At 35.5% G+C, this 26,772-nt stretch overlaps 3 protein-coding genes and 1 long non-coding RNA gene across 4 annotated transcripts; 3 read left to right on the forward strand and 1 right to left on the reverse strand.

Moving 5' to 3' along the window:
* Positions 1 to 6,073: 6,073 nt before the first annotated feature.
* Positions 6,074 to 9,033, forward strand: LOC104905766 (hypothetical protein). The gene is made up of 2 exons (XM_010694395.4): positions 6,074 to 6,422; positions 8,405 to 9,033. The coding sequence occupies exons 1-2, from the start codon at positions 6,246 to 6,248 to the stop codon at positions 8,591 to 8,593; spliced, it is 366 nt and encodes a 121-aa protein (XP_010692697.1). The 5' UTR covers positions 6,074 to 6,245; the 3' UTR covers positions 8,594 to 9,033.
* A 3,510-nt stretch (positions 9,034 to 12,543) lies between these two features.
* On the forward strand, positions 12,544 to 26,556 carry LOC104905765 (uncharacterized). The gene is made up of 11 exons (XM_010694394.3): positions 12,544 to 12,716; positions 12,810 to 13,022; positions 13,295 to 13,390; positions 19,092 to 19,180; positions 19,281 to 19,409; positions 20,752 to 20,872; positions 22,849 to 22,933; positions 23,018 to 23,127; positions 23,534 to 23,685; positions 25,103 to 25,199; positions 25,975 to 26,556. Exons 1-11 carry the CDS (start codon positions 12,636 to 12,638, stop codon positions 26,269 to 26,271), a joined length of 1,470 nt encoding a protein of 489 aa, XP_010692696.1. The 5' UTR covers positions 12,544 to 12,635; the 3' UTR covers positions 26,272 to 26,556.
* Positions 16,985 to 17,583, reverse strand: LOC104905763 (uncharacterized). The gene has a single exon (XM_010694393.3). It carries the CDS (start codon positions 17,501 to 17,503, stop codon positions 17,093 to 17,095), a length of 411 nt encoding a protein of 136 aa, XP_010692695.1. The 5' UTR covers positions 17,504 to 17,583; the 3' UTR covers positions 16,985 to 17,092.
* Positions 20,879 to 22,659, forward strand: LOC125498875 (uncharacterized). Its single transcript, XR_007275522.1, has 2 exons — positions 20,879 to 21,834; positions 21,916 to 22,659. It is a non-coding gene; the product is annotated as an uncharacterized LOC125498875 (long non-coding RNA).
* Positions 26,557 to 26,772: the final 216 nt, after the last annotated feature.

Here is a 26,772-nt window from a genome sequence, read left to right on the forward strand (position 1 = left end):
ACTCCGGGCTGCTTTCACCATCAGTCGCCAGACTCGCCACTTTCACACTTTGCAGCCCAGAATTATTGTAGACGTTGTCGCCCTTTGCCGGAGGGACGCCCGGAGTTCTTCACTTCTTCTTGTCGCCATGAGCCCACGCCACGAGACGCCACCGCCGACAGAACTCACTGTAAGTGTAAGTCTGTAACTCGCCACTTTCTGTTTTTTTTTTTTAATTTTTTTTATAATTTCTGCTAATTTATAAAGGATAGGTTATTAGGTTACTTGAATTGAACTTAGAGATTTAAATGTTGAATTGAAATTAGAGATTACTAATTACTTCATTACTTGAATAGTTGAATTGAAATTACTTGAATTGAAATTAGAGATTACTTCATTACTTGAATTGAAATTGAGATTACTTGAATTGAAAGTAGAGATTGTAAAATTGAAATAGAGGTTGTGAATTGAAATTAGTTGAATTTGGAATTAAATGTTGTGAAATGTAATTTGAAACAAGAAACTTTGATATTAATATCTAATAATATGTTTACTTATACAGTACTTAAGCGCTTTCAATCTATGAAAGGTCGTCGGATGCACTTGTAATTTTTTTTATTTGAAACTTATGTATTTTTGTCGGTTTAAATTAGTTGTAATTTGAATTATTAATTGATATTGGCATTGTATTTTGATTTGAATTTTTAGTCATAACTTAACTCAAGTATTGTATTTTGTTTTATTTGAATTTTTCTCATCCGTACCCCCATCCCGTAATTCCTGGATACGCCACTGTTTGTCCGGGTAGAAGATTTGGGATTAAAAAAATTAGGGTTTGGAGTTTGGAATTCGGTGTACTGGGTTCAGTTGTTTGATGTTTGTAGTTTTTTTTTTCATTTTGAATTGCGGAGAAATAATTTTTTAAGGTTTTAGGTTCTCTGGCTCTTGATACCAGGCACTAGTGGAAAAAATCCCACATGATGCGGTCAAAACTAACCTTTCAGGTTTGATTTTGATCCGCATCAGGTGGGGTCACAACAGCTCTCTAACAAATTCTGATGCGGTCCAAAACTGCATCAGAAACCATAATCTGATGCGGTTCATGGGGAAAACCACATCAGATTATGGGAACAATCTGATGCGGTTTTACCTTAGAACCGCATCAAAATTTGTAAATTGATGTCTAAAAAAAATGCAGACATGCAAGCTGTAGGTCTGCACTATGCCACGTCCAAATTTATAAAGTAAGGCTTGATTAGTGTCAACTATAGAAACAATATATATATATATATATATATATATATATATATATATATATATATATATATCATACATAGAAACAATCCAAAATTGCATCAACAGAGCAGGAAGACAATTCAAATAATACAACCCAAACAACAGCCAGTCTTAATTAATGAAACTTTAAAAAAATTCAGATCTAATAACCAACATTATACAAACTAAAAATGAATTCAATTATACAAAAATTATACAAACTAAAAATGTATTTAATTATATAAATAATTATACAAACTAAAAAATTCAGATGAATATAACCAAATAAAAACCGAAAACTTATACAAAAATATAACAAAAAAATCGAACAAAAACACGGAAATTAAGAAATAAACATAAACTAAAACCCATATCTAGAAAAAAAAAACTTAAAATAACAATGAAAATAAAAATCAGAAATGAAATTATAAACTTAACAAAATATAAACCTAGATCTGGAAAAAGACGAAACACGAAGAGGAATGAGAGGAGCGACGGACGCGACGAGCAACGGACTTGATGACAGCGACGATCGACGACTGATGGAGAGTGACGACCAACAGAGAGAGACGAGCGACGGAGAGAGACGAGATTTATTGACGAACCTTTGATGAGTGATGAGAGGAGAGACGAGATCTGGGTTGATGAAAATGACGAATTTTTGATGATGAAAATGACGAATTTTTTATGGGGGATGATGAAAATGACGAATAATCTGTGAGAGGGAGGAGAAGGCGCCGTTTAGGTGGTAGTTTTAGGGTTTGTGAGAGAGAGAGAGGGGGGAGAGGCCGCTGTTTTAGGGTTAGAGGGTTATGAGAGGGAGAAGGAGAAGGAGAAGGAGACTGGGAGAGGGAGAGGGTTGTGAGAGAGAGGGATCCAGTTATGAGAGAGTTATGGGAAGACTGGGCTGGGAGTCATGAGGCCACGAAAATTGGGCCAGGGAAATTGGGCCACGAACATAGGCTGCGCGAGATGTTAAAAAAAGTAGGAAAATCTGATGCGGTCCACAAACCGCATCAGATTTTAAAAAAACCGCATCCAATTTTGTAATTTGATGCGGTCCACTGTGGACTGCATCAGATTGTCCTCCCAGTTTTTCCTCCTATATTTTTATGTTGATTTTCGGATGCAGTTTTACTAAAACCGCATCTGTTATGAAGTGACATATAAAGTTTTTTCCACTAGTGAGGATAAGATTTGGTCAAGTTGTGTTCAGTTTTCATTCATCATCAAAAGTATTTATACAATCTAGAGGATGGAGTCCTGATGCTATGCAAACTACGCATAATAATATCTATCTATAATATAATAGGAATAAGAGTCCTAACAAACACACTATATCAAAACTGACAATATTTTCCTAATCTTATAATAGATTCAATTGTACAATCAACTATAATACACAGAAACACACTATATCACAAACAGGTATACTATATCAGAAAGAAATACACTAGATCACAAACAAACACACTGTAGCACAAAGACACACTATCACAAATAAACTTAAGATAGCACAAAGAAACACACTATACCACACACAAACACACTCTATCGATATTGATTAGATTTGTACAATCAACTATATCACGAAAACTGAAAAACAGAGTAAGAACTTGATTCCTTCAAAAAAAAAAAGAGTAAGAACTTGAAGAGAAAGAAAATGAAGCAATTATGAGACATAACTTGAAAAGGCAAGGAAATCTGAGGAGATAAAAAAACAAAATAGTAGAAGTTGTAATCATTACAACCTACATAACTCTATTAGGTACACACTAATTAGTGTGCACCAGGTTCATACGAGTTTTTTTTCCTAATTGATTTTAGCACCTGAATGTTTTAGCAACTTATCATTTTAGGCACCTAAAATACTTCCCTTAACAGAGCCCCTGTCAATAACTAGTTTTTACTTTTTAGGCTCGACTATACCTTGTAATTATAATTTATCATTTATTAATATTTTACTTTAATATGATAATACCAAATATCACTTGTTTGAGTGGTTAAAACTTTCATTTATGAACTTGAAGTTACGGGATCAAATTTTATAAAATTGACCACCTAAATTGTAAATGAATGAATTACAAAATCAGAGAAATTTGCCCTGATATTAGAAAAACGTAGAGCTAGTTATTTTTATCTGTGTAGATAGACAAATAGTGTACTGATGTAGACGAGATTTGATCCTTTATATTAAACGTACCACCTCCTTCCGACTTTATTAAATAAGCTATTACTAGATGATATTCACATTGTGGAGTTAAATTTCTAATAGTAGGCGTTGATAATCAAGCTAAGTGCGTGGTAGGTTAGACATGTAGTTATGGAGTGTTACAATTTACAATAGGTAGTGTGAAAAAGGAGAAAGTACTAAATAATCACAATTCACAACTCACTGTCATATGTGGATAATATGTAGAGTTTGTCTTGTAAGAGACCGCCTACTTTTAAATTAAAATTAGGCAATGCTAAGCCCAATATTGAAGCCCAATAGTTACTAGGTTAATTTATTTCGGTCACTAGTTTAATCCATTTAGTTACTAGGTCTACTTTTATATTAAAATTAGACCGTCTCTTTTAATAATTTATCTAATATGTATCACATTTGTAATTTTTGAAGAAAAAAAAGAGAAAATTATTATCAAAACGCTCCTCTATTTTCATTTTTGAAAAATTTGTACAAAACTTATAGTCTTTCTCAAAATTACACAAAATAATATAATGCTATACACATATCATCGTGATTATTAAGTTTTTCGTTCGATTTGGAGGAAAACATGTTCCAAGAAAATCATTTTTTCCATTTTTCGTTATTTGGTTGGACAAGAAATTTATAAAGGAAAACTAAGCGGAAAAGAGTTTTCCATCCTTTTGTAAACACTTTCCTCCAAAATTTGAAGGAAAACTATTTTCCTCCACTCTCTTGTTCCCAATATCTCGAATTTCCCCTTAGTTTTCCATCAAACAAAACAAAGGAAAAATAATATCAACAGACCCTTAGTTAACACTATCTACATATAATTTTATCCCACAAAAACTGACTACAATTAAAAAAAGAAAAATAATATCAAACCAAACAAAGTAACAAACCCTTAATTTATTTTAATGTGATTTTTATATAATATAGTAAGTTTTTTTTTTCGTTTTTCGTCAAACCAAACAAAGTAAATAGATCCTTAGTTAACCGAGTTAAGTACACAGGAGGGTACTGAACTTTGATAAAAGTTTCAGTTAGGGTACTGAACTTTCAAAAGTTCCAGTTAGGGTACTCAAAATAGATTGTTTGTTAACTTAAGGTACTAAACTTTGGTTTGTACCGTTATCAGCCCCAAAAATAAAAGAAAAATTTGACATGACATTAATTAAAAGAAAAATGTGACATGACATTAATTATAAAATTCCACACTCTTTTCTCTCTCCTCTAATTCCTCACTTTCTTTTCTCTCTCCTCTGATTCCTCACCCTCTTTTTACTTTTTTGCTACTTTTTCTTTTCTTAAGTTTCTCAGATGATTATTAGAAAAGTGTTGCTCTAAATTTCAGCACGCGTTATTCCTAAGGTTTGCTTGAATTTTTTTTTTTTTGCTATTATTCTTCCATTCTTTTAGAAAAAAAGTTTGAGTTGTTGTGGAATTATAAATATTTTCTTTGACTATTTGAGAACTTTTTTCTACTCAGATTTACCATTATCAAGGCAGATTTATACTAGTATTTTGTTTTTAGAATTTCAAGGCAAACTTCATTAATTATTTGTTCTGAAACCATCACAGATTAACTTACTCTTCTTAAAATTTTAGATTCATTCATTCGTTTATCTCCCATTGTTCTATTTGCTTCAATTTCCTGGGTATTTCCTCATAATTGCTTGCTGATATATTTTTTTATTATTCTAAAACAATTTATACTCTTTATGTTTCAGAAAATTTGCTTCAAATTATCATAAGGGTTGAGCGGGAAATTGAAAGCTTGAAACTTTACCTTATCTTTGGCAGAAAATAAATCATGGGTATTGCTGAAAAAAAGCAAAAAACCCAAGAATTTTGCATAATGTGTAAAGTTGAAGATGGTGAAGTAATTAGAGAAAGAAAAGGTGTTAATGGTGGACGTGAAAAAGAATGGAAGATAGATATAAGTTGGAAAATCTACTGGGTGATGCACAAAAAGTTGATAGATTAAGATTATCAATGGCAAATCGATCTAGAAGTAAAGCAATGGATGATTAGAGGATTAACTTTGATAATTTTGTGGGTTTGTTTGATAAAAGAAAAATGTGACATGGATCCTTTGTGTCGCGGTACATGCTGGACCTTCACCTAGAAACCATACTATAGTCATCACTGTTGATTTCTAATCCCATCAAAACAATCAAACAATCACAACCATCATCTTATTCCTATTTCCTATGTTTGCATCACCATTCACCACATAACAATATTGCAATGGTTGAACTTTGAGGAATAATAGAGGAGGAGAGAGAAAAGAGGGGGAGGAATTAGAGGAGAGAAAAAAGAGTTTGGAATTTTTATAATTAATGTTATGTCACCTTTTTCTGTTTAATTAATGCCATGTTATATTTTTCTTTTATTTTTGGGGTTGATAACGGTACAAACCAAAGTTTAGTATCTTAAGTTAACAGACATCCAATTTGAGTACCTTAACTGGAACTTTTGAAAGTTTAGTACCTTAACTGAAACTTTTCTCAAAGTTCAGTACCCTCCTGTGTACTTAACTCTTAGTTAACCCGGTGAAAAAAGAAAAAGTAAAGGACGGACTTAAAAGTAACAGAAGCCCATACATAATACTAAGAGCCCAACTAACAAGTTAAAAAGAGGAAAAAGAATCCCTTAAAACTTTGGGTTAAACTAAAAAACATGCCTTAAATTTGAACCTACGACTGCAAGCAACTCTTTTTGAATTGGCATTGCAATTTGCAGTGGTTAGAAAAAAAGGCAGAGAATTACAGTTGATGAATTGAATTGAAGGAGTACAAAAATGGTGTTTAGGACGGCAATTAGGTTAATGACAGCCAAGAAACCAAAGCCAAAAATGAAGCCAATTGAGCTCAAATCACAACAACCGGAGCAAACTCAGACTATTACTCGCACCATCTTCGACATTCTGAAGGAGCATGGACCTCTCACCATCGCTCAAACTTGGGAAAGACTTCAGGTTTCTTTCTTCCTTTTTTTTTTATTTCACTATTTTGCAGATTTTTTTTTTGATCGAATTGCTCATCATTCAATGATTTTTGTGAACTAAGTGAATTTGTATGCCATTTTTTCTGTATGTATTAGGAATATTATATATATGTATATCTAAAACTCAAGATAAACAAATATCATGCTGTCACATCTACTCTCCCTTTTCCCACACAATCAAATGACATATTAAGCAATGAAAATGTTTGTTTCAAAACTCAAATCCATGACCTCTCATCTGATATGCTAATGCACTAAGGGCTTATTTTTCCCAACTTATTTTCAGTTCAGTTTAATTAAATTCAGTTGAGTTCAGTTTAGTTATTGGACAATACTTTTACTCTCATATATTACTAAGGGCCTGAAAACGCAAATGAATATTAGTTTTCCTTTGTTTGGTTTGATGGAAAGCTATTATGCTAAGTAGGGGAAAATAGAGATGTTGGGAATGAGAGAGTGGAGGAAAATGTTTACAAAGTAATGGAAAAATATTTTCACCTTAGGTTTCCTTTTTAAATTCTTTGTCCAACAACGGAAATGGGGAAAACGGTTTTCCTCCAAAACAAGAACTCTAAACTAATAGGAAGACCACTTCTGTAAAGGCATTTTTGTTCTGCCCAAACGCTCTAAAACTGATAGATTACCAAATACTCCGTAGAGGCTAAGGCTATGTTCTCTTCACCTGAAATAAGGTGGTTGGGTCTGATGTGATTCTGACAAGAATAAGTAATAAGTTTGTGTAGAGAGGACATTGCCTAACGCTATGAGAAATGCCTAAATCCTCTCAGGTAAGTACGTAAAATGTTCCTCTCATGGGATTTTTGTAAATAATGAAGTAGGTTTTCTTGAGAATCAAATAAAAAGAAAAAAAATTTATGTTGTTTTCTTGAAGTACTTTTATAATAAATGACAATTGTTGTATGTAAAACTATTATTGTTGCATAACGAATGATAAATGTGGTATAAAAAATTAACGAAAATATTATTATGTTGTATAAATAATAGTTTAAGTTTGGGCATGGTATGAACAATTTTACGTTCTTCACGAGAGGAATTTGGCAAAGCTCCTAAATCTATAGCTAATTGTGCATTTCGATCATGTATGCACTGCTAAGGAGTTGAGATTACGTAAGAATTTTTGCTTTGTGGTGAACTTTACTTGCTTTCTTGGTTGTGTGACGTGTTTACATGACTTTGTGAGGTATATACTGATTTCTTTGGGATCAAGGGTTGTTGTATATATATTGCTTAATAGTTATGCTGATGCATAGTATTTTGGTGCATTCTGAAAGGGGGTATTGTTACAGACATACTTCTATAAAAGAGTCAGAGCCCTGCCCATTTTGGTTTGCGGCTTTTTCACACGTTTTGGTTTGTTGAGTTACATCAAAATTAGAACCTTGGACTGTCACTGAATCTGCTGCTGTAATCTTCAACCAAATTGGTCCTGAATTATATCTTTCATCATCAGATGAACTTTTGTCAGAAGTTTGATTTTATTATCAACTACGGTAAGTTGGTAACATGGCCTCCTAGCCACTACAATCATGAATTTTATCCATGTGGACAAAAGTCGCACATCCACATGGACAGTTGAGCAATTTCTTAGGTTCAAGCTTCATTTTTGAGTTACTTTAGGTAATCAAGATATTGTTGCTTTGTGAGCCCTGCAAATAAGCATATTTGTCATTTTTCGTGTTTATGGTTAAGATGTTGATCATACTAGTTGGTAGTTTGAGTCTTTATTGTTTTGATTAAACCATATATCCAAAATACCTTGGCTTGAGAGCGACTTATCCTAAATGGTTTTGAGAAGATGATGTCTAGTTACTAGAATATAGATTATATTTGTTCTGGTCATCATCGATTATTTGATGTATCTATGATGTTATGAGCAATTGAGCATAGGGATATCTGGTAACTTGGTCTTAACCGAGCTTTGATTCCTTTCAGGAAGTTGGTTTGAAGGAACTGACAAGCAAATCACAGATGAAAACAGTTATGAGATGGATGAGACAGAGGCAGAAACTTAAATTGTTCTGTAACCATGTTGGACCTCATAAGCAATTTTTGTATTCCACGTGGTTCACAAAGGAAAACATCAAGCCAGCTAAACCCAGAAGTCATGCTTCAAATGATTAAGATAGGAAGTGTGAAGTGTCAAAAGTGTTTTGCAGTTCTTGAACTTGATTAGTTACTGGAAAACGACTCGTGGCAAGCCAGCTTTAGTGCTTGTTCTATGGAAGTGAGCTTAAGCTGATCATGGCTTTGGAAGAAGTACTTGTGATGTTTCTAGAAAGTAAGCTTGGTTTTCTTGTGATATGCGGTTCGTGTGATGAGGTCTTGCTCGCGAGAGTTTGTGAATATATTTAGCAACTTTGCTGGAAGTTTTGTTGTCATATTTGGCACTATGAAGCCAATGCTTAGTTGTATCAGGATACCGTTCTTTTCACATGAAATGTAGTTATATAATGTTGTTTTAGTTATGAATTGAACAGGGGTGACCTTATCATAACTTCTGTAATTGAAATTTCCATGATTTCATTTTTCCTTGGAACCTTTCTTTCAAGGTGGAAGTACAAGTCCTTGGAGCATTTTCTTTCAAGATCAGAAGATGTGTCATCAAGCTTGACACAAGAAAGAGAAATGATTTATAAGATTTGTTATAATTAGAATGAATCATATGATGACCAAGTGTGACATTGGTCCAAAAGCAAGGGGAACGTCATGGACTTATGGCCTTGTGCCTAATTTCTTGCAAACAAAAGAATTAGTAATGCTAGTATTCTTTTGCTATTCATATGTCCCTATTTTGATTTTTCTATATTGACTCATCTAAATAATAAAATTTAAATAGGTCCAAACAAATTCAATAAGTTTCAATTTATTTTAACGGTTTTTTCACCAAATACCCCTGACAAATCAAGAAATTCACAGTATACCCTCAATGTTTCAGCAATTTACCATATACCCCTGACATTTCATTTTTGTGCACCAAATACCCTTATTTTAATGTCCGTTATTTCTCCGTTAGCCTTTATTTACAAGATTACCCTTACTTAGTATTAAGTGTTTTGGCGGCAGTTTGTCAGGTGCTGGACACGTAATCTTCTTACAGTTTATGCAACCAAAAAATTAGATCCCCTTCATATTCTTCTCTCCCAAAACTTTGTTCATCACAAATCAAGGAAAAACCCTATAATTTTGCGAAGTAAACGATATTTGCGAGTGAATTTCTTCGACAACTGAACTCGAGGACACATTTCTTTTGAATAGCAACTGAGAGGAAGCATTTTGGGAAGTTCGCGGTGGTCAAAATTCAAATTTTTGAACAAAATTCGAACTCAGGTAAGTTAAAATTTGTTCGCAATTTGTTTAGAGTTAATTTGTGGGTTTATGCGTTTGTTTGGTATACACTAAAGTGCGAATTTTGATTAAATTTGTGAATTTTTTTGTTGTTCACTTTCTTGTGCATGTGTTAGGATGGTAGTTGTGTAATTGTTGTTGCATTATGGTTCTAATGACTTTGATGTTAGGGTTAGTGACATTGACTTGTGTCATTTGATTGGGTTGTTTGAGGATATAGTAACTGAATCTGAGAAGCAAAATGTGTACTTACCCAAAGGATTTAGGCTGTTATTCAGAGGGCCTAGAACAAATAGGAAAACAGAGCTTGCATGTGACCTTGAGTTGATGAAGTTGTGGGATATGTATTGGGGTAGTGACACCATAGAACTTTGGGTTGAGGAAACAGACAAACCTAGTGTAGTGTTTAAGTCATACTTAGCCTTGAAGGAACAAGCTGAGAGGGAGGTAATAGAACAGAGGAAACTTTATGAGGAGAGGTTAAGGAAGGAGAGGGAGGAGGAACTGAAAAAACAGGCTGAAGAGGAGGAAAGATTGAAAAAACAGGAGGAGGAAGAAAGGGAAGAAGCGGAGTTAAGGAGGCTCCTAGTGGCTATGGAGGTCCCAGTTAGGGATGCTGATGCACCTGAGGTTGTGTGTGAGTATATGGGGGTTTACTCCTTACAAGAGCATGTTGTGGTATTTCCTGGGGATTCACAACCCCCACCATCACAGAACCAACCTTCACCACCACCTACATCTCCACCTAACAACTTACCTCCAACTGCCACACCTTCACAACCACAACAACCTCCCTCACCTCCACCTGTCAGTCCACCTAACCACTCAACACCACCTCCTTCACCTCCAACTGCCACACCTTCACAACCCCCCTCACCACCACCACCACCTAGCCTTCCTACTGAATCACCACCACTTTACTCACCTCCACACCACTCAACACTACCTCCCTCAATTGAACAACACTCAACACCACCACCCCCAACTGAACAACACTCAACACCACAAGATTTATGCGACAATTTAGCTGACCTACTCAAAAAGGCATTACTAGGGAAAACATTCTAAGAGCTTGTACACCTAATGGTCTGTGTCGCCTTCGAGATATACATTAAATTGAAGGGGAGACCTATATGTTCTGTACTCTTTTTCCTTCATCCAAGTTTTTATCCCGTAGGGTTTTTCTTGGCAAGGTTTTAACGATGTAGAAAAACATATAGGCATATCAAAGCCCAATTGTACTATTTTTCCTTTATGTTTGTTTTTATCCCATTAGGATTTTTTTTCAAATGTAAAGTTTTTAATAAGACAGTTGTCACCCCGTCATTTACGTTTTAGGATCCATTCAACGGGGAGTGTTGTAATATTCTATGTAAACAGGGAACATATAAAATGATGTTGTATTTTGTCGCCGAAGATTAGACATTTCACTGCATAACTGAAGTGACATGATGTATCACCCGACACTATATATACTGTAATTCGAGGGAGAAAATAAACACACAACTACAATAGCATTCTCTGGAGTCTTACTTAAAATATCTCTATGATACAACCGTAATTTGTCATCCCTTTTTTCTATATGCCAAATAAATTTTTTAGGAGAATTTTGTGCAAAGGCCGAAAAATAACAATTAATCAAGGTGATAGCGCACGCCCGTAAGCACGGGACTAGGGGTGCTTATCGAGCAAGCCGAGCCCGAATAGTACTGGGCTCGGCTCGAGCTCGTTTAACTTTTCATGGGCTCGGCTCGAGCTCATGATTAAAATTTGAGGCTCGAGCTCGGCTCGTGAGTTCGTTTAGGCTCGGCTCATGAGCTCGTTTAGGCTCGACTAATGAGCTCGGCTGAAAGTAGGTGAGCTTATTCACTCACCCATCATATGCTTTTATAACTTGATTTCCCTCTTAGCATTGCTAAGATTTCGATGTGGGATTTCATGGTTTGGTAAGGAAAAACAAACTCACTGTCCCCATGCTTTATAACTTGGTTTCCCTCTCATATATATATACTTATATAACTTGGAATCCCTCTTAGCATTAGCATTGCTAAAATTTTAATGTAGGACTCCATGTTTTGTTAAAAAAAAAAACTCATTATACCCTTATTTTGTTTACATATGCTTTTATAACTTGGAATCCATCCTAGCATTGTTACAATTTCAATGTGGACTCCATGTTTTGCTAAAAGAAAAAATTATCAAATATTTTAAGTATTAAATAATCAAATATTTAAAATTATACTTCATTCCCTCTATGAAGAAAATAAAGTATAGTTTATGTCTTCCAATCAAGGAGATACAAAATTAAACTTTAATTAAACTTTAAGTTAAAGTAAGAAGTAGTAGCTATTTATAAATAAAATAAGGTTGATCTTTGTTTTCTTAACCAATGTGAGAGTTGGGACTTTAGTGCTTAGTAGAGTAGAGGTGAAGTTGGATCACAAATTAAAATATATAATTTGTAATCTAAATTAAAATATAAATTTGTATTAAATTTTTTTAATGTAAAATATTTTTTTAATATAATTTTTTTAGTATAAAATAATAATCGAGCTGTTCATGAGCTTTACGAGTCGAGCTTTGCCTAGCTCGGCTTCGGCTCGTTTAAGTCTCGAGCCGAACCCAAGTTCGAGCCGAGTTTCAACGAGTCGAGCTTTGACCGAGCCGAGCCCGAACTGCTCGCGAAGTTGTCAGGCTCATTATCACCCCTACACGGGACGCACGATCAGCACCATAACCCAGACGACTAATTTTAGTTTGTCAACAAAATGAAAAGTTCTCAAGTGAAGCTTCTCAAAAGTGATCACACAGACTAACAATGGTGAAAGCAGTGGTGGGAGAAGAAACTCGTCTTCAATTAGCCGAAGATCGTCTTGCTCAATCTGCAATTCCTGCTCAGGTCTGCTCCTTCTCTTTGTCTCTCTCTCTCTCCTCCGAAATTCTCAGAATTAGGGCACCAAACTTCAATTTTAAATGTTCTCTCTCTCAACAGGTAGGGTTAGTGATAGGCAAGCTTAATCGGAAATTAGATCGAGGTTTTATCTTTGATTTAGTTCCAACACCTCCTAATGATGCTGGAGATCCTCCTTGTTCCATCATTGAACCTTTTAAAGCCGATAAGAAGAAGAATTCCAAGCCTAAATCTTCACCTGACTCTTCTTCTCTCTTTGTCGATAAAGATTGGATCGCCGAACACGCTCGGCAGGTATATATTTTGCTTCTGTTGCTTTATTGAGTTGCATTTTGTTGAATTTGAACTTACTTTTAGGTAGCTTGGTATTTGCATTTTCATTGATGTAATTATTGTAATGGGACTAAGGCTCCGACATTGTTGTTGTTGTCGTCGTCGTCTAATATTTTAAACATGGATGCTTTAAAAAGGTTTCTTGGTTGACTATGCTGAGTAGTTAAAATATGATTGGTCTTTGGCAATTGGCATTGATGGATATGGGGTTGTTATTTTTGTTGTTTGTTCAGGTTTCTCGGTTGCTGGTTGGTGGTGTCAAGGTAATTGGTATCTATGTCTGGGTTGCTGAAATTGTCTTCAAGAATTCAACACTAGTACTTTGCCAGGTAAATATGGCTCGGACCTAACTCTTAGTGTCGGTGTTTTTTTATTACTGATGTTTGAGTTATAGAGAAGAAGGCATAGATTAGTACAAATTTGAACCTTGATATTTAGTATTTACCTTTGAATGGTGACAGTATTCAACATGGAGACTCCATGTTTGTCTAGACTCTGAATGCATGACAATTTTACCATGTTATATATATAATTCCAGGCATATCTATTGCTTTGGCAACTCATATAAATGGCATCTGGCATACACTTTATGAAAGTCTAGGGTGTATGCATTGACAAAGATATCTTCTTGGGCTAGGTCATTCAACTTATAGTACATTTTGTGCTCACAGCAAGGAGAAATAATTTTTTTCACTCAACAGCAAAGGCAGCACGTCTTTCTTCCAGAACTCCTTGAGTGATGAAAATATTCTCTGCATTCATGAACCCGTTAGGTTTACCTTCACTGGTTTATTCTGGAAGTGTAAACTTTATCCCATTAGTATCACTACGTGGTTGCATAGGTGGATAATGTTGAGGTGCATAATGATTTGGAGGGGGCTGCTGGCAGTATGAAGTTGTTTATGGGTGGAGAGGAGGTTGTTTGTAGTATAATTCTTTTTTATAGCCGAGATGAGGCCTTATTGAAGCACGGAATCAAGGAACAACAGCATATGTTTTCTATCATGTATCATTCTCACTCTCACTCACAGTAGACCCCGGCTATGACTTTGCCAGCTTCATCTGCTATGACAACCATGGTCGCCAGTTGCCGGTGGGCTGTTGGCGGTTGTTCTTCTCTGTCCACATGTTCTGTCTCTCCTATTGTGGTTTCATCTCTTTCTGCTTTAGCTAGTTAGCTGGAAAAAATGTCTGGGGGAAGAGGGAGAGACACATGTCACAAGCTTGATTTCGACTATTCATGTGAGGAAGCCGGTAGGGTTAATTTTTTGTTGGTGTTATACCAGAAAGAAAAAAAAACCCTTTGTGGGTTGGGCTTATAAGTTGAACCTTAACAATTAACGAATACAAAAGTTTGGTTTCTTAGTATTAAGCACTAAATAGACTTATGACCAAAAAAAGAACAAACTGGATAAAAATTATGATATACCTAATAAGAAATGGAAAATTTTGAATTTCCTATTAATTTAACGTTTCCTTGCTTACATGAATTCTTGAATTGCCACTTCCCCATATCTAAATGTTCCCGTTTGGAAATTTCTTCTGTTTCCACCCTACATAGTTAGATATTACAACTGAGAAGGTGGAATAGAACGCCAAAAGTTTTCAACATAATCACTTTGGACATAGGCTAGTTTTCCATTTCAGGTGCTTGAATATTATCAATAGTTGTGGTCCTAATAATTTTAAATACTTGCTTCTATGAAATTGCGATCACGGTGTTATTACGTGGCCTTACAATTTTGGTTCGTCCAAGTTGTATCGTTTTCCACTTTGGTGAACTGAAATTTGCTGGTTCTGATTTGGGCATTCACGAAATTGGTTGGTCTACCGTGAAAACCTGAATTGCCTGCATTTGACGTCACAACATGACGAGGGAGTGCCTTTTTAGTAGTTGTGTGTTCTCTTGTGGACAGTCGTATTCTGCATATTAGAGAACGAAAATCTGAAAGTTTTTGAAGAACAAAAGTAAAAGACTTGAATGCTAACCAAAAATAAAAGCATGGCTCCACGAAGGAGAAGAAGAGGAAGAACAAGAAGGTCTCACAGCGGCTATGTAGGTTTGTCATCGTCAGATGCAGTCACCATAGCAAGATCCTATAATACCCTCAGACTCAGTAACATGCTCCACAAACCTGTGTTGAAAAGACACTGGAGTACGGAATCTGGATACCATAGCCAGATTCTATGTTATGCAGATTTGGACGCAGCTGCTTTTGCAAGCCAATCAAGGTCTGAGATAGCGAGGGGGAGAGAGAGATAGATTTGGTGTGGGTGATGTTAAATTGCTAGAGAAGGAGACAGAAATGGTGATAGGCTAGCAATGATAGAAGGAGAAGAGAGAGGAAAGGGGAGAGAGAAAATCTTCTCGATATTCCTTTTAGTGTTTGACCTTAGGCGATTCATTTAAAACATTGTTTGGGCGTGGGTTTAAGGCCCCAAATGTTTTATGTATTTGATTTACTTTGGTTTTCTGTCTAGCACTATGTTACTTAGACTCCGGTACCTATGTTTGACACGGGTACGTGCCTAAGTGTCTACACATCTGTTTCATTAAAATGTTCCATGATCACGGCCCAAAATGAAATATCGAAGTATCCATATTCCATACCCATGTTTGAGTATCGAGGTTTCGACACGGGTACTTGAGGTAAATTGAAGATGCGTAGTAACATAGGTCTAGCATCCATATAAAGAAAAACCATATGTTTCTTTTGTTTTCTGTCAACATATTACATATATTAAAAATGATAATTAGTGTTTAATATATGTGAGGAGCGTGCTAAGAATAAGGATCAAATATATTTTCTAAAGTGGTATTCGTTAGGATATTAAGAAATCAAATCACTCATCGATTGATGTTATTAGTGCGTTACTATTGCTTAATGTTTTCACTTCTAGCTTTATATATACCTAAATCATTACGACTTCATACAAATCATATATATTGAATAAAATATTACACACAAACACAAAGACACACCTGTGGTGTCTCCTTACCCGTATCCAAATCAAAAACTCGGACACGTACCCGTATCTGGCACTTGTATCAGAGTCCAGATTACATCTAAATCTGCTTAAGCTTCAAGCTTGAAGGTAAGCTTAACCTCTTATGGGAATGTTGGGTTTCTGGAGGAGCTGATTTTTCTTCTTCTCTCTGAGTGTCATATTCTTCCAAAGTAGAGAACTAAAGAAGACTTGGAGAGAGAAAAGGTTATGTATAAATGTGGTTGGTATGCAATGGTGGAGTTGTTGACCACCAAAGGTTTTTATTTCGTTTTCTTTATGTCATTTGATATTTTTAAAATCGATCATCAGTAATTGTAATGTTGTATTAAACATAATGGGTCCAAACAACCTTATTCAGTATCAAAATCTGTTTCATATTTGACGACAATTTGTCTAGGGAATACGAAAGGTTTAATTAAGTATTAGAATCTATTATATTATCACAATAATAATGGGGTACAACACAATCATTAAAATCTGGTGTGCGATCAACGTATCAATTCTGTTCTAGTGACAACACTACTCTTTCTAAGACCGGTATCAAACCCACATTTTCAAACCTGGAGCTGAACAGTCTAAGAATTAGTGTTGCAACTTTTGCTTTAATCTTGCAGATCTTTGGAAAGCCAAGAAAGTTGCATGAGAAATCCATACATTCATTATGGAATGACAATTTATATACTGTCATTCTTTAATCTTTTAATTACCTTAATCACATTTTGCTTGCCATCACCAAATTTCTGAATCTTTTTTCCTTGGAGAACTTTGCTGTATTCATTCCGAAACGGCGTAGATAATGACAATAATTTCCTAGTAAGAACAGAAACAATAATCGCAAAAGAAGGAAGAGACAAGATTCACAATAAGAATAGCAAGCGTAGCAAAAAGAAAAAACAACAACAATTATAGCGAACATTTATTATTATTCCAGGCTGTAGTATTCAATTAAGATTAGATACTGTTGCAGTGAATTAAGGTGGAAACACTAGAATAATTTAAGAGGATATGCAGTTGAAACAAGTTCAAGCATGTTTATTGCGGATCATCTGAGCCAGATGGATGTCTTCTGGTATGACAGTGACACGCCTAGCATGAGTAGCACAGAGGTTCGCATCTGCAAAGAGATCAACAAGGTAATCCTCAGATGCTATCTGAAGAGCTAAGATTGCATGGCTTTGGAACTGCATGTCAACCTCCAAATTCTCTGCTACTTCGCATACGAGTTTTTGGAAGGGACTTTTTCCAATCCGTAGCCGATGAGCTTTCTGGTGCCTTTGGATTTCACGAAGAATGATAGTGCCAGGCTGGTATTCATGGGGCTTTGGCATACCAATTGTGATTTGGAAAGGCTTACTTGGAGCTTTAAAAGCCACCTGCTTTCTTGGAGCCTCTGATGTTGTAGATCTACGAGGAGTTTGCTTGGTACGGGCCATTGGATGATTCTTCTTTGTGATGGCTGAATTGTTGAATCTTGAATAATCAGCCGCCTCTCTCTCTTTCTCTGAAAAGTAATGTGTTTTATGAGAGAATAGTCATGGGAAACTATATATACAAAAGCTAATGTATGAAATAGAAAATTATTCCGACTTTTTTATATATATTAAAGTCTATTTCCTGATCCATGTAGATATGGAAAATATCTCATCAGATTTCTTTCATAAAGAATCAATATGGCCAAAAAACGTATGAAATCAATAAAGCAAGAAAATTGTGCGCATAGACACGAGTGCCTGAATAAACAATATAAATTTTGTGCTCCTAGACACGTGTGGCAATAATAATTTTATCATTAGAATTCTTTATGAGGGTGTAGCTAAATGAAAGTCGACTTACATATAATGTTATATCTACAAATGCTATTGGTGCGGATCATCTCTATTATTTTACATTTTCTATTGGCATTTTGAGCTTTGGTAAATTAACGTTGTAATCGTGTTCTTGATATGATGCATTAACCTCTAATTACCTCTTCTATAGGCGCTATTAAATAGTGATGATGGTAATGAACTCTATTGTAATTTTGCTAGAAAAACCCCATGTCAATGTTTATGGTAATGAAATTTATCCCCACATGTGCTTTTCTTCATAAACTTGCATTACCACCCAATGTTACCTAATTTGCTATCTAATTCACCTTTTGAATTCGCAATGTTCCCTATATAGGCCAAAAATAAACCAAAACTGACCATAATTTGCTTATCTCAATTTGCAACTCGCGGGGGAGGGGGGGGGGGGGGGGGTTTAGCGAATTAGGTAACACTGTCATCACCTAATACGATCTAAAGGAGTAATCGATGGTAATGAAATCTTCACAAGAAGAAAGATGTTTTGGTGGTAGTTAAGCATATGGACACCGACATGAGATTTTCCATAGAAAAAATTATACTAGAAATCTAGAAGTCGTTACCAACTTACCTTTACGTCATTCATTACTACTGACCAAAAGGGTCACAAATGAAACTTAATAGTGCGTCTTATTTGTCGGTTATGAATGGTTTTGTGTCAGCCTGTTCAGGTAAGCAATATGTTACAAGATTCATGTGATGGAAACATAAAAATCTTTTCCTAGTGCTAAAAGTTCCTTTATTTTGTCTCAAACATCTTCACAACTGTAACTCACCCTTACTCTCTCTACTTAATTGTTTTACGGTTCAATAATGAGTAATATTTAGGATAATTCTTAGCTACTTACTCTGTTTTTTTTTTTATTATTATTATTATTGTGACATTGGGGGATGCACTATAATTTAAGTTAGGAGAGAGAGAGCAAAAAAAATACAAATGAGGTAACATTGCAACTAAATTGGAACATTGTGCTGCAACTAAAAAAGAATGGAGGAAGTGTTGAACTTCATTAGTATCTTGTCCCTATATTCTTTCAGATTCCGTTTTTTATTGTATAGATTACTCTTAGAGGACATTTTGGAGCTATCGAATTGAATGTTCTATGTCCCAACATCCCATGGTTCTTTTGCAAATTGTGATCAATAGAACCATATTTCACTAGATTTTCTTGAACAGACTGTCAAGGGAGTAGCAGATGCAGCTTTTTCATTGGAAAATGATTTTCAAGAGATGTTGCTTCTTCACATATCTTATAGCCCTAGAAGGTAACCTAATTGTAATTTGTTCCTGGTGGCATTTATCTTGCTCATTTTGGAATTTGTTTTGCAACCTTTTGGTAATGACATTTATATCTGACTCAAACAGATGGACATGTCGAAATTGCTCCGTGTCTTCAAATATAACATCAAGTAGTCTACGACCTTGTGATTTTAAAATGGGAAGGACTCTAAATTCCCTCCAAACTTTTAGGTGCAGCTACAAATTCAATATGAGGTACATACCTAGTTTCTGGTTTGATTACTATATTATTTTGGCACATCTTGTTTGTAGTTATTGTTGTTTGATGATTGAAATACTATATGGATTATTGTTATGTTAATGTATTGTCCCCAATGTGGTGTTTAGTGCTCCCTCTGCCTTTATCGTGAAATTATCGTCTTAATTAGAGGAGTTGGTAGTCATTATTATAGGAGTACCTTTCTTACTAGAAACCCTTAATTTATAAATACATGTCCACTTTTTGACACTGGATATTTAATGTTTTTCATGTTCTCTTCTGATGCTGGGATACTTGGCGCTACTTTTATGTCCTATTATTGTCTGGGGTTCTAAATGTAAAGTGGAGTAGAGAGAGTCAATACCAAATTGATGGTTCCATCTATGATGGGCTGTTGTGATTTCTTCCACATAAAACTGCTGCAAGTTGTGTTATTTGAGTTGGCGAAACTGAAAAAGGGAAAATAAGCGTCTTTTGGGGACAAAAATGTGGTATCTAATCTTTTCCTACTGCTGCTGAGACCCTACTTCAGGCGAGGTCAATCTTATGAACCTCAGCTTCAAAGGAAGACTGAGGCAAGGGCTAAGTAGATGTCTAAAAAGCTGTTTAGTTTCCTAATATTTTGTGCCTTCCGGCCTCCGCTGCAGCATGGGCCATTGCCTACTACTGTGTGGATGTCCTATTTGTTTTTGTTGGTTCAGTAAGGCCATTATATGTAGTGTTTCAGCTTAGTTTAGGTTATAATTCTTTTTAAGTCTCGAGTTAATTCCTGTAAATTCACTGTCTAGTGCATTTTAGTGTCATATGAGAAGATTAAAATAAGAATTATGTGAAGGTTAACAAGGGTTTAGGGTCATTTATTCGTATATATATTTCCTATGTTCTGTATTAATCATTCCATATGGCTTGGGCACACATGTTAAGTCAAACAAGAAAACAAGTAATCCCCAATACCATGTGAAAAAAGTAGATATGTGAGTTATAAAACTAAAAATGGTATGTAGTGATTAATAGCAAACTTCCATAAAAAGAAAAGGATTTAGTAAAAAACGAAGTAAGTATATATAATGTATTTATAGTTATAAAGAAGAAGATGCCTTTTGTGATACTATGCACATTCGACTCAAAAAAGTTGCACATAGATCCTTCTCATTTTAATAAACTTATGGTTGGATCTTTTCATGTGTGTGTGTGTATGTGTACACACACACACACACACACACACACACACACACACACACACTTATGTATGTATGTGTCTAGGTATGTATTACCCAAAAAAGAATATATAGCATTAACCAATAATGGCTTTTTTCATCTTATGATGATCATTTTCAGAATTCCAATTTGTGGTGAAAATCTGTCAAATGCCAAAATGTTGAAAGATGTCTTGCATGATGGAATATCGTTGCATGCCAAGGAGTTGAAAGGCGCGAAAGCAATTATTGATGGAAATTTGGTAAGATACAAAGATCTTTACTAATGTTACTTTCGTTACTCTCTTGCCTGACATATTATTTACATTACCCATGAGGGTCTTTCTGCTTTTATACGATTTTTGGTTAAGTACACGAGAGCGAACACAATTACAAGCTACATGACTCAGACTCTTCATTTTAGGTCAAAACACCTAGTATGAGATTCTCGGTCTCGGGTATCGCCCAATGTTTTAAAAAAAGCTTAAGTTGCACTACACGTTTCGATGCGCTTGATTGAAGTAAGGTGCGACTTAGGAAAGTTAGGAGTATGATGTAAAAAGAATTGTGCGCCTTAGGTGCGCCTAGGCTGATTATGGAGTAGATAGATTGTATTTTGGAGCAAAATCTACTCTTACCCGCTTGACTTTGATGTGAGATAAAAATCTTCTTGACTTCAGAGCTTTTTCGGTCTATTTTTTGTTGTAGGTTAAAGAGTGTCTCAACTCTTGAGAGTTGAGAGTGTTCGTTTGACATGACGTTTGGTGTGGTGAATGAATCTTGAAAGTTCTACTTTTAGCTTTTTATAGTGTGGCATGACTGGCATCACTCAATGATGCTATGGTGGATGAGGAGTGACGCAGTGTGATGGATGATTTCCTAATATATGAGGACTTATCCTTCTGCACTAGGTAGCACATAGATGAATACGGGTACGGATGCGGATTCGGGTACGGGGACAGAAAACGGCAAGATTTTGAAATTTTAGGAAAGGGTATGCGTACCCATACTGGTTACGTTTTGTATCAGGTACGGGTACGAGTACGTGACCTAGAAGAAGTACCCATGCTACATAGCCTGGGAAATGGAAGCAATGTGTACTACTGCTAAATTCACTATCTAACATAGTTTTGAACCTGTTGGATGAGAATCTATGCTTTGCCTCCACAGAGTACAGTAGAGGGTGTGTTTGCTGTGCAAAAGGTCTGCAATATGCTCCAAGGAGGTGATAACTCACTATTTCCTTCTTCCAAGGCTAGTTGAAGGTCTAAGGCTTTTCCTAAATCATGATTCATTGCTTTGGCAGATAAAAAGGGTAAAAGTCCTAGTTTTCTACAGAGATACACTGAAACAGGAGAATGTCAGCCTTGCAAGCAGATATATTATGTGCAGACTTGATAAAGAGTCAGCCTATAACCTAATTCTGCTTTGCCCTTTGGTAATTTCTTTGTGGCAGTTGAGTTTTTGTTGGATTGTTCTCGTAGCTTGAAAGAGGAAGTTGAATATTATTAGATTGCAGATTTGCGGAAGCTTGGCCGGTTGGCTATATGGTGGTATACTTGGAAGGTCAAGAATGGGCAAATCTTGTATGGGAGCACCTTATCACCGCAAGCGTCTAAGTTATATAGTTTGAGGACTTGTGGAGTCAAAGCTCATGAACTTAAATTGTTTTTCCTTGATTTTGCAAATAACAGTCATGCATGGTTCTCATGATTGAGGACTTCTTTTTTTACCTTTTTTTTTTTGGTATGGGATACTTGTAAGTTTCTCAGGGCCCAGGGGTATGACACTTTTGGTTCTATCTTTTTTTTTTTTGTTGATATGTGGACGAGTGAGCAACAGATTGTTTAGTTGTACTGTTTAGTTTACTTGGTGGACAACCCCCGGCACCCCAATTCTGAAAAATTGACAAGTTTCCAAAAGTTTTGAAATCGTGAGGATTTTAGAGTCAGCTGGCTGATAGTCTGATACAAGTGAATGTCAAAAGGATGGTGATCACTGAAAGATAATTGTACCAGTCCTCTGAAATCTATGAATGCAATTTTTGTCCTTTTCTGATTCAGGTGTATCTCAGCCTCTTAGATAGAAGTACAGGAACACTAATGTTTACGTTGAAACATCGAAGGACTATGTTGCTTAACATGATTATGCCATATGCCGTTTCATATCTTTGACACAATTTCTGTATTTGTTGTGACACTTAGAAGTTTACGGTTTCTGACTGTGTTGGATTTGATAGGTTGATGTAACCGCGGAAGAGCCGTGCACTTCTGATGATGTACATGATGTCGAACTGCTTTTGCCTCTTAATCTATCAGCGGAAGGTGCATATATAATTCTATACTAAGCATATGCTGTTTTTTATGTATTAAATAATTTTTGTGTGTGTTGTTTCTGTATATGTGAAGCCAGCAACCAGAAAGACATTGTTGGGATTCTCATCTACTCTGGTACAGTGTGTTCTTATTCATATCTTAACTCAAAAGAACCCATTTCACAAGCTGTGGCTGATATAAAGGTATTAATAAATGTTTCTGAAGATGTTCCTTATCTTGGTGGAATACTGGAATCTTCCTAATTTGATCTTTCTTATCATCTGTTAGACTGTTACATTTCGTTCCTTATACTATACATGATACTTGTAGAATCTGGATTTGGCATATGCACGATTAAAATGAGGAACACTGCAATATTAGTCTAAAGTGGAGAAAAAGATTGGTGCATCAATGTTAATTATAATTAGTTACAACTTATGATAAAGAGGTTGAATTGCTCACATTGGATGGAATCAACAAATGAGAACTACCTGTGTCATCACCCCATGTAGTATCAACGTATGAGTGGTGTTAGATAACGTTGTCTTGTCTCTGCTAATTGCTTTTCAATCTATAAGTACACATGTAAATTTTTTTTGTTTCATGTAGGAAGATATTATCATGAGCCTGAGAAGTAGATTGGAAATTATCTCTGACGAGGCTGATAGGGAAACTGTTGCAGCTTTTGAAGATGGTTCTGGAACAAACATAGAGAGTTTTAGTAAAGGATCTGTCTATGATATTATCCAACAGCCTTTGAGGTAATACTTTCATGACGGCTTGACCTCCTTTTGGGGTGTTTGATACCTCAGGTTTTGTGAATATATGGTTTCTTTTATAATCTTGAAACTCTGTTGGTCAATGTCCAAATGATCAGTGTTCCTTGTTTTCTTTTTTTTTTTTTGGGGGGGGGGGGTTGGGGGGGGGGGGTGGGGGTGCGGAGACAGAGGGATTGGTATATAGGATTCTTGAAGCTACTATGTGCCTTTTCAATTTATTGTTTAGAATCGCTTTTAGAAGTCCTGTGGATGGCTTTGTTGATTTAGATTATAATATATAGTTTGAACTACACACATGCTTCTTGGTAGTTACTGATGCTGTATCAAACTCCTTTGATAAGGAGCAGCAGTTTTTAGTTACTTATATGAAGAATAGTGACTTGTTAGCCATTTGTTTATCGCTTTCTTGCCTGTTCTTGCCTCATTCTCTCTCTAATTATTTCTTTTTCTTCCTTCTAAGATCCAAGTTCATTCAGTTACGTACATAATTTGCATCTATGGTGAAAAAACTTCTCATAAGTTAAGATCAAGGCTAATAAGTTATTAGCTCAAATATGTTCGATAAGTTAATTTCAAGGTAAATAAGGGCTATCCAAGTTCAATTCACAGCTACATTACGTTAGATGAGTCAAAATGAGAGCCAATATGTTCAGATAACTTCACAAGTTAAGTTCAATGCTAATAAATCTGACAAGTTCAGATATGATATAACTGAGAATCAGGTGCAGATACTACATCTTTACATTTCAGCCCATCATGGAATTTCAATCCTCCCCTCCTCACCCCCCCCCCATGCAACATCATCAGCTAGACCCCCTATCAGGTTCACATACAGAAGGAGAGCAAGGAAGGATGTGAAGGGAATTAACTTTATTTTATGCTGTAATTAAATCCGGCTAAAGGGGTATAAATAATGAGATAACTTGGTTGTAGTACATCCAGAAATCTAGAGAGAGATACGCTCAGGAGAGAACTTGGGCCTCTGGGATGGTTGAGAGCTCTATTTGATTACCTCACCTTGATCTAATCAAATCAGCTACTATCCTTGCTTAGTTTTTCTTTTAATATGTGATTTGCTTGTTTATTACCTAGTTCTTAGCACCCTAGAAAAGGAAAATAGACTTTTTCTTGGAATACTATTGGCTGATAGATTCACTTCCGTTATACTTAATTTTCAGTCATTACTATCATCAAAGAAAATGTTTTCTTTGGGTCTTTCCGAAATAGTATTCCTACTATAAGGTCTGAGCTGTATGTATGTAGACCGTTTTGGATCTTTTCATGCACTATCACATTGGTCGTTGAGAAATTCATGGAAACTGTTACTTGGAGATATCTTTCACTTGTCCATCATGTATCTCAGTCTCTTGTAATCAAATCTTTATCTTTATGGATGCAGAAAGCAATGCATACTGCCATTTCCTCGGAGAGTATTCATACCTTGGCTGGCAGGCACTTTCATCTGTGACTATCTTTTACCGACTGAAGATTTTGAGGTTTGTAATTCTCATTTCTTGAGCTAAATTTCCTATTTCTTTTAGTTATGGAATTCTGAAGGGGAGTAGGGTAAGCAAGGGTTCCATTCTGGAATAAATAGATCCTTATCCCTTTAACGAATCAAGGGTGATAAGATAGCTGAAAATGATTATGTAGTTGTTTTTAGCTAGAAATTAGGTGAAAAAGAAAGTTAAAATGATGATAGCAGCAACTTTAGGTGTGTGAGGTAAAAATAACTAAAAACCATGAGCTAGCCAAAAAGTTCATAGATGTAAAGTTAATCAATACGGGGTTTGGAAATCAAAATGCTAGCTGAAATCGGAAAGCTACATTCACTACTTGAAAATTGAGATTCACAAGTTGGTTGAAATTGGAATCAGAAGTGGTTGGTATGTAGAAACCAAAAAAAGAAAAAGAAAAACAAAGAGCTAGCTCAAGTTTTTCTAAACAGAGTAAAAATTACAAGTTAGATGGGATGGAAATATTTTAGTTGCAGTGCTAGCCATATGGGCCTAAGAGTTTCACTTGAGAAATATTGGCCTTCAGTTAAGGTGTTAAGGATGCATATGTAATTTTACTGTAATTTGTTAATTTTATTAAGTATCTTCTGATTCAAGTAATAACAACTAAGCTTGAAGTGACATAATCGTATCATTCCAATAACTTGAGGTATCATGATGCATTATTTCAAATTTTCTAGTGATGCCCTTCAGTTATCTGACAACTGGCTTTTGTTTGTCACACTCCTCGTTCGATAATTATTTGATAATGTAGGCCCTTAAAGATCACTTTGTCGAGTTGCTGTCAATGGAAGCCCCAGAAGATCTCTCAACGCTCTTGCAACCAGAAAAGGAACTTCCAAGCTTAACTGCCAAATCATTCTGGGATGTGGTAGCCCCTTCACATCGAGCATCTGATACTGCTTATACTGATAGTAAGAGCCAGGATGATGTTGTGAAGGGTGAATCCAAAAGGTTAACCACCAGTAATTTTAACATCATCTTTGCTGGTTTCATTCTGCTCATTGCAATTATATCAGGATTGCTATTTCATGCAAGGAATTCTAATTGAAGATGCAAGCTGACAACAGAGAAGTATCTTTACTGTAGAAAATTGTTGGTATGTTCTATATAGTTTTTTGACCTCCCATCCTCTTTTCTCTCTTTTCTTTTTTTTGTTGGGGTTGTTGATCACCAACAAATCTTTCAATATAGTAATACCATCAACTTAGCAACTTAAAGCAGATAAGCAGAACAATAGGTTATTATTTTCTGATGGTTGTCGTTTATGATATTTATGGCTTTGTAATTATTCTTTGAGGCAAATTACACTTATCAGGCTATCATTTCATGACTACTTCCGCTTTCAGTGCCCTTCTGTATTTTTGCTGCATTGGTTTGGCTCTCGGACATTGTCAATGTTTGCTTTTGCCTGGAAAGTCTGTTTGAACATTGTCATCATCAACTTTGGGCTTTAGTAAAACAGCTTTGGCTGTGATTGAAGCTCGTGATCAAGCCAGAAACATTTTACTATATGATTTGCAGAAGATCATGAAGACAGAATAATTTATGA

Source organism: Beta vulgaris, chromosome 1 (genome assembly GCF_026745355.1).
Source record: "Beta vulgaris subsp. vulgaris cultivar EL10 chromosome 1, EL10.2, whole genome shotgun sequence".
In the NCBI taxonomy this organism is placed as follows: Eukaryota; Viridiplantae; Streptophyta; class Magnoliopsida; order Caryophyllales; family Amaranthaceae; genus Beta; species Beta vulgaris.

What these genes read in the sequence shown, in the direction of transcription:
- LOC104905766 (XM_010694395.4), top strand. Translation starts at nt 6,246, where the DNA reads ATGGTGTTTAGGACGGCAATTAGGTTAATGACAGCCAAGAAACCAAAG. An exon ending in AAACTTGGGAAAGACTTCAG is followed by an intron (nt 6,423 to 8,404) that starts GTTTCTTTCTTC and finishes GATTCCTTTCAG; the next exon opens with GAAGTTGGTTTGAAGGAACT.
- LOC104905765 (XM_010694394.3), top strand. Translation starts at nt 12,636, where the DNA reads ATGGTGAAAGCAGTGGTGGGAGAAGAAACTCGTCTTCAATTAGCCGAA. An exon ending in AATCTGCAATTCCTGCTCAG is followed by an intron (nt 12,717 to 12,809) that starts GTCTGCTCCTTC and finishes CTCTCTCAACAG; the next exon opens with GTAGGGTTAGTGATAGGCAA. An exon ending in TCGCCGAACACGCTCGGCAG is followed by an intron (nt 13,023 to 13,294) that starts GTATATATTTTG and finishes TTGTTTGTTCAG; the next exon opens with GTTTCTCGGTTGCTGGTTGG.
- LOC104905763 (XM_010694393.3), bottom strand. Translation starts at nt 17,503, where the DNA reads ATGGCCCGTACCAAGCAAACTCCTCGTAGATCTACAACATCAGAGGCT.